Here is a 22,897-nt window from a genome sequence, read left to right on the forward strand (position 1 = left end):
TAAAACACAGGCACCACACACTAACTACAACACAGGCACCACACACTAACTACAACACAGGCACCACACACTAACTACAACACAGGCACCACACACTAACTACAACACAGGCACCACACACTAACTACAACACAGGCACCACACACTAACTACAACACAGGCACCACACACTAACTACAACACAGGCACCACACACTAACTACAACACAGGCACCACACACTAACTACAACACAGGCACCACACACTAACTACAACACAGGCACCACACACTAACTACAACACAGGCACCACACACTAACTACAACACAGGCACCACACACTAACTACAACACAGGCACCACACACTAACTACAACACAGGCACCACACACACTAACTACAACACAGGCACCACACTAACTACAACACAGGCACCACACACTAACTACAACACAGGCACCACACACTAACTACAACACAGGCACCACACACTAACTACAACACAGGCACCACACACTAACTACAACACAGGCACCACACACTAACTACAACACAGGCACCACACACTAACTACAACACAGGCACCATACACTAACTACTACACAGGCACCACACACTAACTACAACACAGGCACCACACACTAACTACAACACAGGCACCACACACTAACTACAACACAGGCACCACACTAACTACAACACAGGCACCACACACTAACTACAACACAGGCACCACACACTAACTACAACACAGGCACCACACACTAACTACAACACAGGCACCACACACACTAACTAAAACACAGGCACCACACACTAACTACAACACAGGCACCACACTAACTACAACACAGGCACCACACACTAACTACAACACAGGCACCACACACTAACTACAACACAGGCACCACACACTAACTACAACACAGGCACCACACACTAACTACAACACAGGCACCACACTAACTACAACACAGGCACCACACACTAACTACAACACAGGCACCACACACTAACTACAACACAGGCACCACACTAACTACAACACAGGCACCACACACTAACTACAACACAGGCACCACACACACTAACTACAACACAGGCACCACACACTAACTACAACACAGGCACCACACACTAACTACAACACAGGCACCACACTAACTACAACACAGGCACCACACTAACTACAACACAGGCACCACACTAACTACAACACAGGCACCACACACACTAACTAAAACACAGGCACCACACACTAACTACAACACAGGCACCACACACTAACTACAACACAGGCACCACACACTAACTACAACACAGGCACCACACACTAACTACAACACAGGCACCACACTAACTACAACACAGGCACCACACACACTAACTACAACACAGGCACCACACACACTAACTACAACACAGGCACCACACACTAACTACAACACAGGCACCACACACACTAACTACAACACAGGCACCACACACTAACTACAACACAGGCACCACACACTAACTACAACACAGGCACCACACACTAACTACAACACAGGCACCACACACTAACTACAACACAGGCACCACACACTAACTACAACACAGGCACCACACACTAACTACAACACAGGCACCACACACTAACTACAACACGGGCACCACACACACTAACTAAAAACAAACAAAAACACAGGCTTACAGGCACCACACCCTAATTAAAAACAAACTACAACACAGGCACCACACTAACTACAACACAGGCACCACACAAACAAAAAACAAAGAACAACACAGCCTGCAAACAACAATACAGTCAAACAGATGTCGACAAATATTTAACAGCTTCCAAATATGTTGTCTTAACAAGTCTGTCGCTTGTTAAAGCAGGTCATCAGAAACATCACTAAATACCATTTGATAGGACATAGTCTGGTATGAGACCAAATATTACCATATCGCTAAATATCAACCCGAAAACTGCCTAATGAATAAACCAAATCCCTACTGACCATTACTTTGTAAACAAAAACAAAACAACTGTACATTGAACCATAGATGAATCTAATCAATGATTATTTATTAACGCTTTTTCCAAAGCATTTAACATAGTAAAAGGAGAATATACCGTAGCAACTGCTTTGATATGCCATTTTAAGCCATACAGTACGGCATAAATATATTTTATGTTGGATTGACATTCATATGCAATCTGTTGTGAGGCTATTCTTAGGTACTGTTGCTGTGTCTTTGAGTAGCGGATATCAGATCACCCTATTCTCCAATAGAGTGTCATTACAGTATATCTTCCCCCTGTAGAGAGAAGCTTTTCCCTCTTCATTCATAACGAGTGGGACTGACTGTAAACTAACGCTCATTAATCACACATTACATAAGATCACACATGTAGCAGTTACATATACTCCTTAGACACACTAAAGTCCTTACATGCTTAGGAACCAACATGAATCGTCCATCAACTACACTTTAATGAAGTTGAAATATCTGACAAGAATTCCCCCAGCAACGGTGAGAGGTATCTAATGAATGACACACAGAGCCCTCTACATGATTATCAGTCACCATTCCTCTACATCACACTGGGGTTTCTGGACTGAAGTTTGACAGTGTAAATTCATCTGGGAGCAGCCAGAGACAAAACTGTAATTTAGAGATATGGTGGTTCTGAGAGAATGCCGCTGACAAGCGTGTCGGGACACTGAGGCAAATCATACTCTTATCAAACCACATTTTTTATATATTTCAATGTCTCAATAGACTTTAGAGTAGAGTAAAAAGTCAGCCCGTAGTAGCTTCAAGATGTGGGTATCAGTAGCTTTAGGATGTGGGTATCAGTAGCTTTAGGATGTGGGTATCAGTAGCTTTAGGATGTGGATACCAGTAGCTTTAGGATGTGGATACCAGTAGCTTTAGGATGTGGATACCAGTAGCTTTAGGATGTGGATACCAGTAGCTTTAGGATGTGGATACCAGTAGCTTTAGGATGTGGATACCAGTAGCTTTAGGATGTGGATACCAGTAGCTTTAGGATGTGGATACCAGTAGCTTTAGGATGTGGATACCAGTAGCTTTAGGATGTGGATACCAGTAGCTTTAGGATGTGGATACCAGTAGCTTTAGGATGTGGATATCAGTAGCTTTAGGATATGGATACCAGTAGCTTTAGGATGTGGATATCAGTAGCTTTAGGATGTGGATACCAGTAGCTTTAGGATGTGGATACCAGTAGCTTTAGGATGTGGATATCAGTAGCTTTAGAATGTGGATACCAGTAGCTTTAGGATGTAGATACCAGTAGCTTTAGGATGTGGATACCAGTAGCTTTAGGATGTGGATGTCAGTAGCTTTAGGATGTGGATACCAGTAGCTTTAGGATGTGGGTATCAGTAGCTTTAGGATGTGGATATCAGTAGCTTTAGGATGTGGATACCAGTAGCTTTAGGATGTGGATACCAGTATCTTTAGGATATGGATACCAGTAGCTTTAGGATGTGGATACCAGTAGCTTTAGGATGTGGATACCAGTAGCTTTAGGATGTGGATACCAGTAGCTCTAGGATGTGGGTATCAGTAGCTTTAGGATGTGGATATCAGTAGCTTTAGGATGTGGATACCAGTAGCTTCAGGATGTGGATATCAGTAGCTTCAAGATGTGGATACCAGTAGCTTTAGGATGTGGATACCAGTATCTTTAGGATATGGATACCAGTAGCTTTAGGATGTAGATACCAGTAGCTTTAGGATGTGGATACCAGTAGCTTTAGGATGTGGATACCAGTAGCTCTAGGATGTGGGTATCAGTAGCTTTAGGATGTGGATATCAGTAGCTTTATGATGTGGATACCAGTAGCTTCAGGATGTGGATATCAGTAGCTTCAAGATGTGGATACCAGTAGCTTTAGGATGTGGATACCAGTATCTTTAGGATATGGATACCAGTAGCTTTAGGATGTGGATACCAGTAGCTTTAGGATGTGGATACCAGTAGCTTTAGGATGTGGATACCAGTAGCTTTAGGATGTGGATACCAGTAGCTCTAGGATGTGGGTATCAGTAGCTTTAGGATGTGGGTACCAGTAGCTTTAGGATGTGGATACCAGTAGCTTTAGGATGTGGATACCAGTAGCTTTAGTATGTGGATATCAGTAGCTTTAAGATGTGGATATCAGTAGCTTTAAGATGTGGATATCAGTAGCTTTAGGATGTGGATACCAGTAGCTTCAGGATGTAGGTATCAGTAGCTTTAGGATGTGGATATCAGTAGCTTTAGGATGTGGATATCAGTAGCTTTAGGATGTGGATATCAGTAGCTTTAGGATGTGGATATCAGTAGCTTTAGGATGTGGATATCAGTAGCTTTAGGATGTGGATATCAGTAGCTTTAGGATGTGGATATCAGTAGCTTTAGGATGTGGATATCAGTAGCTCTAGGATGTGGATACCAGTAGCTTTAGGATGTGGATACCAGTAGCTTTAGGATGTGGATATCAGTAGCTTTTGGATGTGGATATCAGTAGCTCCAGGATGTGGATACCAGTAGCTTTAGGATGTGGATACCAGTAGCTTTAGGATGTGGATACCAGTAGCTCTAGGATGTGGGTATCAGTAGCTTTAGGATGTGGGTACCAGTAGCTTTAGGATGTGGATACCAGTAGCTTTAGGATGTGGATACCAGTAGCTTTAGTATGTGGATATCAGTAGCTTTAAGATGTGGATATCAGTAGCTTTAAGATGTGGATATCAGTAGCTTTAGGATGTGGATACCAGTAGCTTCAGGATGTAGGTATCAGTAGCTTTAGGATGTGGATATCAGTAGCTTTAGAATGTGGATACCAGTAGCTTTAGGATGTAGATACCAGTAGCTTTAGGATGTGGATACCAGTAGCTTTAGGATGTGGATATCAGTAGCTTTAGGATGTGGATACCAGTAGCTTTAGGATGTGGGTATCAGTAGCTTTAGGATGTGGATATCAGTAGCTTTAGGATGTGGATACCAGTAGCTTTAGGATGTGGATACCAGTATCTTTAGGATATGGATACCAGTAGCTTTAGGATGTGGATACCAGTAGCTTTAGGATGTGGATACCAGTAGCTTTAGGATGTGGATACCAGTAGCTCTAGGATGTGGGTATCAGTAGCTTTAGGATGTGGATATCAGTAGCTTTAGGATGTGGATACCAGTAGCTTCAGGATGTGGATATCAGTAGCTTCAAGATGTGGATACCAGTAGCTTTAGGATGTGGATACCAGTATCTTTAGGATATGGATACCAGTAGCTTTAGGATGTAGATACCAGTAGCTTTAGGATGTGGATACCAGTAGCTTTAGGATGTGGATACCAGTAGCTCTAGGATGTGGGTATCAGTAGCTTTAGGATGTGGATATCAGTAGCTTTATGATGTGGATACCAGTAGCTTCAGGATGTGGATATCAGTAGCTTCAAGATGTGGATACCAGTAGCTTTAGGATGTGGATACCAGTATCTTTAGGATATGGATACCAGTAGCTTTAGGATGTGGATACCAGTAGCTTTAGGATGTGGATACCAGTAGCTTTAGGATGTGGATACCAGTAGCTTTAGGATGTGGATACCAGTAGCTCTAGGATGTGGGTATCAGTAGCTTTAGGATGTGGGTACCAGTAGCTTTAGGATGTGGATACCAGTAGCTTTAGGATGTGGATACCAGTAGCTTTAGTATGTGGATATCAGTAGCTTTAAGATGTGGATATCAGTAGCTTTAAGATGTGGATATCAGTAGCTTTAGGATGTGGATACCAGTAGCTTCAGGATGTAGGTATCAGTAGCTTTAGGATGTGGATATCAGTAGCTTTAGGATGTGGATATCAGTAGCTTTAGGATGTGGATATCAGTAGCTTTAGGATGTGGATATCAGTAGCTTTAGGATGTGGATATCAGTAGCTTTAGGATGTGGATATCAGTAGCTTTAGGATGTGGATATCAGTAGCTTTAGGATGTGGATATCAGTAGCTCTAGGATGTGGATACCAGTAGCTTTAGGATGTGGATACCAGTAGCTTTAGGATGTGGATATCAGTAGCTTTTGGATGTGGATATCAGTAGCTCCAGGATGTGGATATCAGTAGCTTTAGGATGTGGATATCAGTAGCTTTAGGATGTGGATACCAGTAGCTTTTGGATGTGGATATCAGTAGCTTTAGGATGTGGATATCAGTAGCTTTAGAATGTGGATACCAGTAGCTTTTGGATGTGGATATCAGTAGCTTTTGGATGTGGATATCAGTAGCTTTTGGATGTGGATATCAGTAGCTCCAGGATGTGGATACCAGTAGCTTTAGGATGTGGATACCAGTAGCCTTAGGATGTGGATATCAGTAGCTTTAGGATGTGGATATCAGTAGCTTTAGGATGTGGATACCAGTAGCTTTAGGATGTGGATATCAGTAGCTCTAGGATGTGGATACCAGTAGCTCTAGGATGTGGATACCAGTAGCTTTAGGATGTGGATACCAGTAGCTTTAGGATGTGGATACCAGTAGCTTTAGGATGTGGATACCAGTAGCTTTAGTATGTGGATATCAGTAGCTTTAAGATGTGGATATCAGTAGCTTTAGGATGTGGATACCAGTAGCTTCAGGATGTAGGTATCAGTAGCTTTAGGATGTGGATATCAGTAGCTTTAGGATGTGGATATCAGTAGCTTTAGGATGTGGATATCAGTAGCTTTAGGATGTGGATATCAGTAGCTTTAGGATGTGGATATCAGTAGCTTTAGGATGTGGATATCAGTAGCTTTAGGATGTGGATATCAGTAGCTTTAGGATGTGGATATCAGTAGCTCTAGGATGTGGATACCAGTAGCTTTAGGATGTGGATACCAGTAGCTTTAGGATGTGGATATCAGTAGCTTTTGGATGTGGATATCAGTAGCTCCAGGATGTGGATATCAGTAGCTTTAGGATGTGGATATCAGTAGCTTTAGGATGTGGATACCAGTAGCTTTTGGATGTGGATATCAGTAGCTTTAGGATGTGGATATCAGTAGCTTTAGAATGTGGATACCAGTAGCTTTTGGATGTGGATATCAGTAGCTTTTGGATGTGGATATCAGTAGCTTTTGGATGTGGATATCAGTAGCTCCAGGATGTGGATACCAGTAGCTTTAGGATGTGGATACCAGTAGCCTTAGGATGTGGATATCAGTAGCTTTAGGATGTGGATATCAGTAGCTTTAGGATGTGGATACCAGTAGCTTTAGGATGTGGATATCAGTAGCTCTAGGATGTGGATACCAGTAGCTCTAGGATGTGGATACCAGTAGCTTTAGGATGTGGATACCAGTAGCTTTAGGATGTGGATACCAGTAGCTTTAGGATGTGGATACCAGTAGCTTTAGGATGTGGGTACCAGTAGCTTTAGGATGTGGATACCAGTAGCTTTAGGATGTGGATACCAGTAGCTTTAGGATGTGGATACCAGTAGCTTTAGGATGTGGATACCAGTAGCTTTAGGATGTGGATACCAGTAGCTTTAGGATGTGGATACCAGTAGCTTTAGGATGTGGATACCAGTAGCTTTAGGATGTGGGTACCAGTAGCTTTAGGATGTGGGTACCAGTAGCTTTAGGATGTGGATACCAGTAGCTTTAGGATGTGGATACCAGTAGCTTTAGGATGTGGATACCAGTAGCTTTAGGATGTGGATACCAGTAGCTTCAGGATGTGGATACCAGTAGCTTTAGGATGTGGATACCAGTAGCTTTAGAATGTGGATACAAGTAGCTTTAGGATGTGGATACCAGTAGCTTTAGGATGTAGATACCAGTAGCTTCAAGATGTGGATACCAGTAGCTTTAGGATGTGGATACCAGTAGCTTTAGGATGTGGATACCAGTAGCTTCAAGATGTGGATACCAGTAGCTTTAGGATGTGGGTATCAGTAGCTTTAGGATGTGGGTATCAGTAGCTTTAGGATGTGGATACCAGTAGCTTCAATATGTGGATACCAGTAGCTTTAGGATGTGGATATCAGTAGCTTTAGGATGTGGATATCAGTGGCTTCAAGATGTGGATATCAGTAGTTTTAGAATGTGGATACCAGTAGCTTTAGAATGTGGATACCAGTAGCTTTAGAATGTGGATACCAGTAGCTTTAGAATGTGGATACCAGTAGCTTTAGGATGTGGATATCAGTACTTTTAGGATGTGGATATCAGTAGCTTTAGGATGTGGATATCAGTAGCTTTAGGATGTGGATACCAGTAGCTTTAGGATGTGGATACCAGTAGCTTTAGGATGTGGATACCAGTAGCTTTAGGATGTGGATACCAGTAGCTTTAGGATGTGGATACCAGTAGCTTTAGGATGTGGGTACCAGTAGCTTTAGGATGTGGGTACCAGTAGCTTTAGGATGTGGATACCAGTAGCTTTAGGATGTGGATACCAGTAGCTTTAGGATGTGGATACCAGTAGCTTTAGGATGTGGATACCAGTAGCTTCAGGATGTGGATACCAGTAGCTTTAGGATGTGGATACCAGTAGCTTTAGAATGTGGATACAAGTAGCTTTAGGATGTGGATACCAGTAGCTTTAGGATGTAGATACCAGTAGCTTCAAGATGTGGATACCAGTAGCTTTAGGATGTGGATACCAGTAGCTTTAGGATGTGGATACCAGTAGCTTCAAGATGTGGATACCAGTAGCTTTAGGATGTGGGTATCAGTAGCTTTAGGATGTGGGTATCAGTAGCTTTAGGATGTGGATACCAGTAGCTTCAATATGTGGATACCAGTAGCTTTAGGATGTGGATATCAGTAGCTTTAGGATGTGGATATCAGTGGCTTCAAGATGTGGATATCAGTAGTTTTAGAATGTGGATACCAGTAGCTTTAGAATGTGGATACCAGTAGCTTTAGAATGTGGATACCAGTAGCTTTAGAATGTGGATACCAGTAGCTTTAGGATGTGGATATCAGTACTTTTAGGATGTGGATATCAGTAGCTTTAGGATGTGGATACCAGTAGCTTCAGGATGTGGATACCAGTAGCTTTAGGATGTGGATACCAGTAGCTTTAGGATGTGGGTACCAGTAGCTTTAGGATGTGGATACCAGTAGCTTCAGGATGTGGATACCAGTAGCTTTAGAATGTGGATACCAGTAGCTTTAGGATGTGGATACCAGTAGCTTTAGGATGTGGATACCAGTAGCTTTAGGATGTGGATACCAGTAGCTTTAGGATGTGGATATCAGTAGCTTTAGGATGTGGATACCAGTAGCTTTAGGATGTAGATATCAGTAGCTTTAGGATGTGGATACCAGTAGCTTTAGGATGTGGATACCAGTAGCTTTAGGATGTGGATACCAGTAGCTTTAGGATGTGGATACCAGTAGCTTTAGGATGTGTTTACCAGTAGCTTTAGGATGTGGATATCAGTAGCTTTAGAATGTGGGTATCAGTAGTTTCAGGATGTAGGTATCAGTAGCTTCAGGGTGTAGGTATGTATGTTTGCTTTCTTGTCACTTAGAGCCGTATTTGGACTTGAGACCTGTGCACTTAACTCACATTTAGACCTCCTGTTAACATGAATGAATGATTTAGGTGAGTTGCACACACTTATCTCAACTCTGAATCAGCACATGATAGAGATAATCACCTTACAGTGGATTGCAAAAGTATTCCCCCCCTCTGGCGTTTTCCCTATTTTGTTGCATTACAACCTGTAATTTAAATTGCTTTCATGTAATGGACAAAAAAGTCCAAATTGGTGAGGTAAAATGAAAAAAATTACTTATTAAAACAAATTCTAAAAAATTTTAAATTGAAAAGTGGTGCAAGCATACTTGTTCACCCCCTTTGCCATGAAACCACTAAATACGATCTGGTGCAACCAATTACCTTCAGAAGTCACATTAGTTAAATAAAATTGATCTTTCTGGCCATCAAAGAAAATGCTATGTCTGTCGCAAACCCAACACCTCTCATCACTCCGAGGACACCATCCCCACAGTGAAGCATGGTGGTGGCAGCATCATGCTGTGGGGATGTTCTTCATCGGCAGGGACTGGGAAACTGGTCAGAATTGAAGGAATGATGGATGGTGCTAAATACAGGGAAATTCTTGAGGGAAACCTGTTTCAGTCTTCCGGAGATTTGAGACTGGGACGGAGGTTCACCTTCCAGCAGGACAATGACCCTAAGCACACTGCTAAAGCAACACACGAGTGGTTTAAGGGGAAACATTTAAATGTCTCGGAATGGCCTAGTCAAAGCCCAGACTTCAATCCAATTGAGAATCTGTGGTATGACTTAAAGATTGCTGTACACAAGCAGAACCCATCCAACTTGAAGGAGCTGGAGCAGTTTTGCCTTGAAGAATGGGCAAAAATCCCAGTGGCTAGATGTGCCAAGCTTATAGAGACATACCCCAAGAGACTTGCAGTTGTAATTGCTGCATAAAGTGGCTCTATAAAGTATTGACTTTGGGGTGTGAATAGTTATGCACGGTCAAGTTTATTTTTTTTGTCTTATTTCTTGTTTGTTTCACAATAACAAATATTTAGCATCTTCAAAGTGGTAGACATGTTGTGTAAATCAAATGATACAAACCCCCAAAAATCAATTTCAATTCCAGGTTGTAAGGCAACAAAATAGGAAAAATGTCAGGGGGGTGAAAACTTTCGCAAGCCCCTGTAAATGAAGATGATAGTCTTATACTCAGATGGCCTCTTCCCGTATTTTGTGTTAAACGCTCTACAACAAATCTTTCTTAGTGTCCAACAAGCTTTCTCTGCCCTTAACCTTGTTCTGAACACCTCCAAAACAAAGGTCATGTGGTTTGGTAAGAAGAACGCCCCTCTCCCCACAGGTGTGATTACTACCTCTGAGGGTTTAGAGCTTGAGGTAGTCACCTCATACAAGTACTTGGGAGTGTGGCTAGACCGTACACTGTCCTTCTCTCAGTGCATATGAAAGCTGCAGGCTCAAGTTAAATCTAGACTTTGTTTCCTCTATCGTAATCGCTCCTCTTTCACCCCAGCTAACAAACCTAACCTTGATTCAGATGACCATCCTACCCATGCTAGATTATGGAGACATAATTTATAGATTGGCAGATAAGTGTGCTCTCGAGCGGCTAGATGTTCTTTACCATTCGGTCATCAGATTTGTCACCAATGCTCCTTATAGGACACATCACTGCACTTTATACTGTTCTGTAAACTGGTCATTTCTGTATACCCAGCGCAAGACTCACTGGTTGATGCTTATTTATAAAACCCTCTTAGGCCTCATCCCCCATATCTGAGATATCTATTGCAGCCCTCATCCTCCACATACAACACCCGTTCTGCCAGTCACATTCTGTTAAAGTTCACCAAAGCAGACACATCCCTGGGTCGCTCCTCTTTTCAGTTCTCTGCAGCTAGCGACAGGAACGAGCTGCAACAAACACTCAAACTGGACAGTTTTATCTCTTCATTCAAAGACTCATTCATGGACACTCTTACTTACAGTTGTGGCTGCTTAGCGTGATGTATTGTTGTCTCTACCTTCTTACCCTTTGTGCTGTTGTCTGTTCCCAATAATGTTTGTACCATGTTTATGTGCTGCTACCATGTTGTGTTGCTACCATGTTGTTGCCATGTTGTGTTGCTGCCAAGTTGTTGTCATGTTGTGTTGCTGCCATGCTGTGTTGTCGTCTTAGGTCTCTCTTTATGTAGAGCTGTGTTTCTTGTTATGATGTGTGTTTTGTCCTATATTTTTATGTCATTTATTTTTATTTTTAATCCCAGCCTCCGTCCCCACAGGAGACCTTTTGCCTTTTGGTAGGCCGTCATTGTAAATAAGAATTTATTCTTAACTGCCTAGTTAAATAAAGGTTAAATAAAAAAATGACAAATGAGCTAACTGATTGCATTTACATTTTAAAGGAATTCATAGAATATTAAATAAATATAGAACCTTACATCTAAATTGGATCAAACTTTTTTCTAACAAGGAGATAGAAACCCGAAGAACTGGTAAAAAGCCACGGACCTCAACAACGAATACAAAGTATCAGTTCTCAGGTCATACAAGTGCTTCTTGGAGGATTATTTCTTCATACTAAGTAATTTATTCCCAGTGAATTTGGTGTTTTTTCCCTGTTCAGAGAAATTAGTCATTGAAGTTGTTGTGGTACAGTTGAAGTCGGAAGATAACATACACCTAAGCAAAATATATTTAAACTCAGTTGTTCGCAATTCCTGACATTTAATCCTAGTATAAATTCCCTGTCTTAGGTCAGTTAGGATCACCACTTTATTTTAAGAATGTGAAATGTCAGAATAATAGTAGAGAGAATTATTTATTTCAGCTTTTATTTCTTTCATCACATTCCCAGTGGGTCAGAAGTTTACATACACTCAATTAGTATTTGGTAGCATTGCCTTTAAATTGTTTAACTTGGGTCAAACATTTCGGGTAGCCTTCCACAAGCTTCCCACAATAAGTTGGAGGAATTTTGGCCCATTCCTCCTGACAGAGCTGGTGTAACTGAGTCAGGTTTGTAGGCCTCCTAGAACACGCTTATTCAGTTCTGCCCACCCATTTTCTATAGGGTTGAGGTCAGGGCTTTGTGATGGGCACTCCAATACCTTGACTTTGTTGTCCTTAAGCTATTTTGCCACAACTTTGGAATCATGCTTGGGGGCATTGTCTATTTGGAGGACCCATTTGCGACCAAGCTTTAACTTCCTGGCTGATGTCTTGAGATGTTGCTTCAATATATCCACATAGCTTTCTATCCTCATGATGCCATCTATTTTGTGAAGTGCACCAGTGCCTCCTGCAGCAAAGCACCTCCACAACATGATGCCGCCACCCCCGTGCTTCACGGTTGGGATGGAGTTCTTCGGCTTGCAAACTTCCCCCTTTTTCCTCCAAACATAACAATGGTCATTATGGCCAAACAGTTCTATTTTTGTTTCATCAGACCAGAGGACATTTCTCCAAAAAGCACAATCTTTGTCCCCATGTGCAGTTGCAAACCGTAGTCTGGCTTTTTTATGGTGGTTTTGGGGCAGTGGCTTCTTCCTTGCAGAGAGGCCTTTAAGGTTATGTCGATATAGGACTCGTTTTACTGTGGATATAGATACTTTTGTACCTGTTTCCTCCAGCATCTCCACAAGGTCCTTTGCTGTTGTTCTGGGATTGATTTGCACCTTTCGCACCAAAGTACGTTCATCTCTAGGAGACAGAACGCGTCTCCTTCCTGAGCGGTATGACGGCTGAGTGGTCCCATGGTGTTTATACTTGCCTACCATTGTTTGTACAGATGTTACCTTCAGGCGTTTGGAAAATGCTCCCAAGGATGAACCAGACTTGTGGAGGTCTACAATTTTTTTTTATAAGGTCTTGGCTGATTTCTTTTGATTTTCCCATGTCAAGCAAAGAGGCACTGAGTTTGAAGGTAGGCCTTGAAATACATCCAAAGGTACACCTCCAATTGACTCAAATGATGTCAATTAGCCTATCAGAAGCTTCTAAAGCCATGACATACTTTTCTGTAATTTTCCAAGCAGTTTAAAGGCACAGTCAACTTAGTGTATGTAAACTTCTGACCCACTGGAATTGTGATACAGTGAATTATAAGTGAAATAATCTGCCTGTAAACAATTGTTGGAAAAATTACTTGTGTCATGCACAAAGTAGATGTCCTAACCGACTTGCCAAAACAATAGTTTGTTAATTAACAGGAAATTTGTGGGATTGGTTGAAAAACGAGTTTTCATGACTCCAACCTAAGTGTATGCAAACTTCCGACTTCAACTGTATGTCCTGTCCAACATTTTTATTTGACCATGTTCTGACCACTAGATGGTGCAGTTCCAGTTATTTTTTTAGGCGTGGGGTGTGGGATCCTTCGGTGGCTTTCTACCGTTTCTTTGGATTCCACATCTTGCTCATTGTTAGAAAAAAGTTTAGTCCAAATCAGAGGTTGGGTACTATATTTATTGGATATTATATGAATCCTCTAAATTAAAATGGCCAATTAGGGTGCAATCAAATTAGCTTAATCTCAGAGATCAAATTATATTTCAACAAAATAATGTTGCAGGAATGCTAATCCTATCTGTTTCTAATTACAGAAATGATTTGAGAACAATTTGAGATGGTTGATGTCATGGCTTGCTGAAACGTGTTTGCTAGGACAGTGTTGTTGTGGAGTGTGGTTGAAGTTGGACAGGGTGGTTTAAAACAGGCCTTTACCTCCCAGGAGATGACCAGTTCATGTCTGCGGCCGTTCCCTCCACTGACGTTAGCTGGGGCCACCGAGGGGACTGCAGGACAGAACAATGACACTTGTATTAATTATGCGAGAAATAGTGGTGTAAACGTCTTTATGAGCAAATATGAATATAATAACCATCAAAGAAAAGTAAACTTGGAGTCACGCGATGACATGGTGTGTGGTCCACCCACTACGACACGGGAAACAATGCCGTTTATTAGGCTACACATGAAATAAGATATTGTAACGGCAGATTTCCTCCTCTTCGTCTGAAGGTGTAGCAGGGATCGGACCAAAGCGCAGCGTGGTTAGTGTTCATCATGACTATAATAATGACAAAAAACGTGAACACTACAAAATACGAAAACAACAAATGTGAAAAAAACGAAACAGTCCTATCTGGTGCATAGACACAAAGACAGAAGACAACCACCCACAAAACCCCAACACAAAACAGGCTACCTAAATATGGTTCCCAATCAGAGACAATGACAAACACCTGCCTCTGATTGAGAACCATATCAGGCCAAACAACAAACCCAACATAGAAACACAAAACATAGAATGCCCACTCAACTCACGTCCTGACCAACACTAAAACAAAGAAAACACATCAGAACTATGGTCAGAACGTGACAGATATGATGAACTTCACAGGGTGGTCTCCGTTACAATAAATATCGAGGGTCTTATTCTGCTGACATGTTGATCGATGCTTGGCTGCCGTTTGACACACAAAAAAAACATAAATAACTATATGGAAGGTTAGACAAAAACAATAAAACACATTTTCAAACATTTCCACAAACATGAATGACATCACACTTGCTCTTTTTTTTGTCTGTGTATGTTTTTGTTTGTTGTCGAAAACAAAACAGAGAAAAAACAAAGGAAAAAGGGAGGAACATGGTGGAGATGTGTTGCAGCACAAGTCAGGCCTGTTATTTAAAATCACCTGATACAGATGGCTTCATTATACAATACATCACCAGCAGTATGGGGGCACCCCTTCATACACTATATATACAGGACACCCCTTCATACACTATATATACAGGACACCCCTTCATACACTATATATACAGGACACCCCTTCATACACTATATATACAGGACACCCCTTCATATACTATATATACAGCAGTATGTGGACACCCCTTCATACACTATATATACAGCAGTATGAGGACACCCCTTCATACACTATATATACAGCAGTATGAGGACACCCCTTCATACACTATATATACAGGACACCCCTTCATATACTATATATACAGCAGTATGTGGACACCCCTTCATACACTATATATACAGCAGTATGAGGACACCCCTTCATACACTATATATACAGGACACCCCTTCATACACTATATATACAGCAGTATGAGGACACCCCTTCATACACTATATATACAGGACACCCCTTCATACACTATATATACAGGACACCCCTTCATACACTATATATACAGCAGTATGAGGACACCCCTTCATACACTATATATACAGCAGTATGAGGACACCCCTTCATACACTATATATACAGCAGTATGAGGACACCCCTTCATACACTATATATACAGCAGTATGAGGACACCCCTTCATACACTATATATACAGGACACCCCTTCATACACTATATATACAGCAGTATGAGGACACCCCTTCATACACTATATATACAGGACACCCCTTCATACACTATATATACAGGACACCCCTTCATACACTATATATACAGCAGTATGAGGACACCCCTTCATACACTATATATACAGGACACCCCTTCATACACTATATATACAGCAGTATGTGGACACCCCTTCATACACTATATATACAGGACACCCCTTCATACACTATATATACAGGACACCCCTTCATACACTATATATACAGGACACCCCTTCATACACTATATATACAGCAGTATGGGGACACCCCTTCATACACTATATATACAGGACACCCCTTCATACACTATATATACAGGACACCCCTTCATACACTATATATACAGGACACCCCTTCATACACTATATATACAGCAATATGTGGACACCCCTTCATACACTATATATACAGGACACCCCTTCATACACTATATATACAGCAGTATGAGGACACCCCTTCATACACTATATATACAGGACACCCCTTCATACACTATATATACAGGACACCCCTTCATATACTATATATACAGCAGTATGTGGACACCCCTTCATACACTATATATACAGCAGTATGAGGACACCCCTTCATACACTATGTATACAGGACACCCCTTCATACACTATATATACAGGACACCCCTTCATACACTATATATACAGCAGTATGAGGACACCCCTTCATACACTATATATACAGGACACCCCTTCATACACTATATATACAGCAGTATGTGGACACCCCTTCATACACTATATATACAGGACACCCCTTCATACACTATATATACAGGACACCCCTTCATACACTATATATACAGGACACCCCTTCATACACTATATATACAGGACACCCCTTCATACACTATATATACAGGACACCCCTTCATACACTATATATACAGGACACCCCTTCATACACTATATATACAGCAGTATGAGGGCACCCCTTCATACACTATATATACAGGACACCCCTTCATACACTATATATACAGGACACCCCTTCATACACTATATATACAGGACACCCCTTCATACACTATATATACAGGACACCCCTTCATACACTATATATACAGGACACCCCTTCATACACTATATATACAGGACACCCCTTCATACACTATATATACAGGACACCCCTTCATACACTATATATACAGGACACCCCTTCATACACTATATATACAGCAGTATGAGGGCACCCCTTCATACACTATATATACAGGACACCCCTTCATACACTATATATACAGCAGTATGAGGACACCCCTTCATACACTATATATACAGCAGTATGAGGACACCCCTTCATACACTATATATACAGCAGTATGAGGACACCCCTTCATACACTATATATACAGCAGTATGGGGACACCCCTTCATACACTATATATACAGCAGTATGAGGACACCCCTTCATACACTATATATACAGCAGTATGAGGACACCCCTTCATACACTATATATACAGGACACCCCTTCATACACTATATATACAGCAGTATGAGGACACCCCTTCATACACTATATATACAGCAGTATGGGGACACCCCTTCATACACTATATATACAGCAGTATGGGGACACCCCTTCATACACTATATATACAGCAGTATGAGGACACCCCTTCATACACTATATATACAGGACACCCCTTCATACACTATATATACAGGACACCCCTTCATACACTATATATACAGGACACCCCTTCATACACTATATATACAGGACACCCCTTCATACACTATATATACAGCAGTATGAGGACACCCCTTCATACACTATATATACAGGACACCCCTTCATACACTATATATACAGCAGTATGTGGACACCCCTTCATACACTATATATACAGGACACCCCTTCATACACTATATATACAGGACACCCCTTCATACACTATATATACAGGACACCCCTTCATACACTATATATACAGGACACCCCTTCATACACTATATATACAGGACACCCCTTCATACACTATATATACAGGACACCCCTTCATACACTATATATACAGCAGTATGAGGACACCCCTTCATACACTATATATACAGGACACCCCTTCATACACTATATATACAGCAGTATGAGGACACCCCTTCATACACTATATATACAGGACACCCCTTCATACACTATATATACAGGACACCCCTTCATATACTATATATACAGCAGTATGTGGACACCCCTTCATACACTATATATACAGCAGTATGAGGACACCCCTTCATACACTATATATACAGGACACTCCTTCATACACTATATATACAGGACACCCCTTCATACACTATATATACAGGACACCCCTTCATACACTATATATACAGCAGTATGAGGACACCCCTTCATACACTATATATACAGCAGTATGAGGACACCCCTTCATACACTATATATACAGGACACCCCTTCATACACTATATATACAGCAGTATGTGGACACCCCTTCATTCACTATATATACAGGACACCCCTTCATACACTATATATACAGGACACCCCTTCATACACTATATATACAGCAGTATGAGGACACCCCTTCATACACTATATATACAGCAGTATGAGGACACCCCTTCATACACTATATATACAGGACACCCCTTCATATACTATATATACAGCAGTATGAGGACACCCCTTCATACACTATATATACAGGACACCCCTTCATACACTATATATACAGGACACCCCTTCATACACTATATATACAGCAGTATGTGGACACCCCTTCATACACTATATATACAGGACACCCCTTCATACACTATATATACAGCAGTATGAGGACACCCCTTCATACACTATATATACAGCAGTATGTGGACACCCCTTCATACACTATATATACAGCAGTATGAGGACACCCCTTCATACACTATATATACAGGACACCCCTTCATACACTATATATACAGCAGTGGACACCCCTTCATCCACTATATATACAGCAGTGGACACCCCTTCATACACTATATATACAGCAGTATGTGGACACCCCTTCATACACTATATATACAGCAGTATGAGGACACCCCTTCATACACTATATATACAGCAGTATGAGGACACCCCTTCATACACTATATATACAGCAGTGGACACCCCTTCATACACTATATATACAGCAGTATGTGGACACCCCTTCATACACTATATATACAGCAGTATGAGGACACCCCTTCATACACTATATATACAGCAGTATGAGGACACCCCTTCATACACTATATATACAGGACACCCCTTCATACACTATATATACAGCAGTATGAGGACACCCCTTCATACACTATATATACAGCAGTATGAGGACACCCCTTCAACATACACTATATATACAGCAGTATGAGGACACCCCTTCAACATACACTATATATACAGCAGTATGAGGACACCCCTTCAACATACACTATATATACAGCAGTATGAGGACACCCCTTCATACACTATATATACAGCAGTGGACACCCCTTCATACACTATATATACAGCAGTATGTGGACACCCCTTCATACACTATATATACAGCAGTATGAGGACACCCCTTCATACACTATATATACAGCAGTATGAGGACACCCCTTCATACACTATATATACAGGACACCCCTTCATACACTATATATACAGCAGTATGAGGACACCCCTTCATACACTATATATACAGCAGTATGAGGACACCCCTTCAACATACACTATATATACATATCAGTACGTGATCACCCCTTCAAATTAGTAGATTTGGCTTTTTCAGGCACACCAGTTGCTGACAGGCATATCAAATCAAGCACACAGCCATGTCATCGCCATAGACAAATATTGGCACTGGAATGGCCCGTACAGAAGACCTTAGTGACTTTCAACGGTCCAATCAAGTCAGATAGTCCAATTGACTTTCAACGCCACCTTTCCAACAAGTCAGCTAGTCCAATGGACTTTCAACGCCACCTTTCCAACAAGTCAGCTAGTCAAATTTCGGCCCTGCTAGAGCTGCCCCGGTCAACTGTTATTGTGAAGTGGAAATGTCTTGGAGCAACAACGGCTCAGCCGCGAAGTGGTAGGCCACACAAGTTCACAGAACGGGACCGCCGAGTGCTGAAGCGCGTAGCGTAAAAATCATCTGTCCTTGGTTGCAACTCTCACTACCGAGTTTCAAACTGCCTCTGGAAGCAACGTCAGCACAATAACTGTTTCTCGGGAGCTTCATGAAATGGTTTCCACGGCCGAGCAGCCGCACACAAGCCTAAGATCACCATGTGCAATGCCAAGCGTCGGCTGGAGTGGTGTAACTCTCGCCGCCATTGACCTCTGGAGTGATGAATCATGCTTCATCGTCTGTGACAGATGGGTTTCATGCATAGTGACAACTGTAAAGTTTGGTGGAGGAGGAATAATGGCCTGGGGCTGTTTTTCATGGTTCGGGCCCCTTAGTTCAAGTGAAGGGAAATCTTAACGCAACAGCCTAAAATTAAATGTATTTATAAAGCCCTTTTTACATCAGCCGATCTCACAAAGTGCTATACAGAAACCCAGCCTAAAACCCCAAACAGCAAACAATGCAATGACATTCTAGACAATTCTTTGCTTCCAACTTTTGTGGCAACAGTTCAGGGAAGGACCTTTTCTGTGTCAGCATGACAATGCCCCCGTGCACAAAGCGAGGTCCATACAGACATGGTTTGTCGAGAACAGTGTAGAAGAACTTGATTGGTCTGCACAGAGCACTGAACTCAACCCCATCGAACACCTTTGGGATGAATTGGAAGGCCGACTGCGAGCCAGGCCTAATCGCCCAACATCAGTGCCCGACCTCACAAATGCTCTTGTGGCTGAATCAAAGCAAGTCCCCTCAGCAATGTTCCAACATCTAAGTGGAAATTCTTCCCAGAAGAGTGGTGGCTATTATAGCAACAAATGTGGCACCAACTCCACATTAATGCCCATGATTTTGGAATGAGATGTTTGATGATCAGGTGTCCACATACTTTTGGTCATGTAGTGTATATTCTACATTGTTGACAGTATGTATGTAGCCTTCTTTAAGGGGATCATTAAGATACCGTTGAGAGTAAGAAGGTCGTTTTAGTGGGAGTTACCTTCTTTGCTAAGTAGGAAACACACACACACAGACCGAGGAGTTACCTGCTTCTTTAGTGCGAACCCCCCTGGATGGGGCACTAGGGTCTCCTGTTCCGATAGCGTTACTGGCCACCACCCTGAACTCATAGTCCACCCAGGGGTTGAGCTCCACAGCCATGGCTGACTCCATGTCCCCTGTCACTGGCTCTGGGTCTGGAGAGGACGGAGGGAGGGAGAGATATAGATACACAGATTTGATATAGATATACAGAATAGATATACAGATACAGTTGAAGTCGGAAGTTTACAAACACCTTAGCCAAATACATTTAAACTCAGTTCTTCACAAATCCTGATATTAAATCCTAGTAAAAATGCCCTGTCTTAGGTCAGTATTAGGTCAGTCTTAGGTCAGTCTTAGGTCAGTCTTAGGTCAGTCTTAGGTCAGTCTTAGGTCAGTCTTAGGTCGGTCTTAGGTCAGTCTTAGGTCTACCATTTTTGGCTGATTTCTTTTGGTCTTGGCTGATTTCTTTTGATTTCCCCATGATGTCAAGGAAAGAGGTACTGAGTTTGAAGGTAGGCTTTGAAATACATCCACAGGTACAACTCCAATTGACTCAAATGATGTCAATTAGCCTATCAGAAGCTTCTAAAGCCATGACATAGTTTTCTGGAATTTTTCAAAGCTGTTTAACTTAGTGTATGTAAACTTCTGACCCACTGGAATTTTGATACAGTGAATTACAGGTGAAATAATCTGTCTGTAAACAATTGTTTGAAAAATGTCTTGTGTCATGCACAAGGTAGATGTCCTAACCGACTCGACAAAACTATAGTTTGTTAACAAAACATTTGTAGAGTGGTGGAAAAACTAGTTTTAATGACTCCAAACTAAGTGTATGTAAACTTCCGACTTCAACTGTACATATCTAGAGGGAGAGATGAGAGAGAGAGACACAGAGAGACAGAGAGACAGAGACGGAGAGAAAGAAAGACAGAGAGAAAGAGAGAAAGAGGGAGAGACGGAGAGACGGAGAGACGGAGCCAGAGAGAGACAGAGAGACAGAGATAGAGAGAGAGAGCAAGAGAGAGAGATAGAGAGACAGAGAGAGAGAGAGAGACAGCAACACAGTTAGACCAAATCATGAGAAAACATAAAGATAGTTACTTGACACATTGGAATGAAGTAAAAGAAAAACAGAGCAAACTAGAATGTTATTTGCCCCTAAACAGAGAGTACACAGTGGCAGAATACCTGATCACTGTGACTGACCCACAATTAAGGAAAGCTTTGACTATGTACAGACTAAGTGAGCTTAGCCTTGCTATTGAGAAAGGCCGCCGTAGGCAGACCTGGCTCTCAAGACAATATTGGCTATGTGCACACTGCCCACAAAATGACGTGGAAACTGAGCTACACTTCCTAACCTCCTGCCAAATGTTTGACCATATTACAGAGACATATTTCCCTCAGATTATACAGATCTACAACGAATTTGAAAACAAACCCAATCTACTGGGTGAAATACCACAGTGTGGCATCACAGCAGCAATATTTGTGTCCTGTTGCCACAAGAAAAGGGCAACCAGTGAAGAACAAACACGAGTCTGTAATACCAACATGTTTTAAGCAGACCACCATAGTGCCTGTGCCCATGAACACTAAGGTAACCTGCCTAAATGACTACCGACTCGTAGCACTCACGTCTGTAGCCATGAAGTGATTTGAAAGGCTGGTCATGGCTCACATCAACACCATCATCCCAGAAACCCTAGACCCACTCCAATTTGCATACTGCCCAAACAGATCCACAGATGATGCAATCTCTGTTGCACTCCAGACTTCCCTTTCTCACCTGAACAA

General features: G+C 41.8%; 1 protein-coding gene across 3 annotated transcripts in view; it reads right to left on the minus strand.

Moving 5' to 3' along the window:
• Positions 1-22,897, minus strand: part of cntn5 (contactin 5) — a 737,853-nt gene that overhangs the window by 79,375 nt on the left and 635,581 nt on the right. For all 3 annotated transcript variants that reach the window (XM_055910389.1, XM_055910391.1, XM_055910390.1), the window contains 2 exons: positions 21,097-21,246; positions 14,223-14,293 (listed from right to left, as the gene is read on the minus strand). In XM_055910389.1, coding sequence (XP_055766364.1) covers positions 14,223-14,293; positions 21,097-21,246 — 221 coding nt within the window. The remainder of the gene's footprint in view (positions 1-14,222; positions 14,294-21,096; positions 21,247-22,897) is intronic.

This window comes from Salvelinus fontinalis, unplaced genomic scaffold (genome assembly GCF_029448725.1).
Source record: "Salvelinus fontinalis isolate EN_2023a unplaced genomic scaffold, ASM2944872v1 scaffold_0006, whole genome shotgun sequence".
Classification (NCBI taxonomy): domain Eukaryota; kingdom Metazoa; phylum Chordata; class Actinopteri; order Salmoniformes; family Salmonidae; genus Salvelinus; species Salvelinus fontinalis.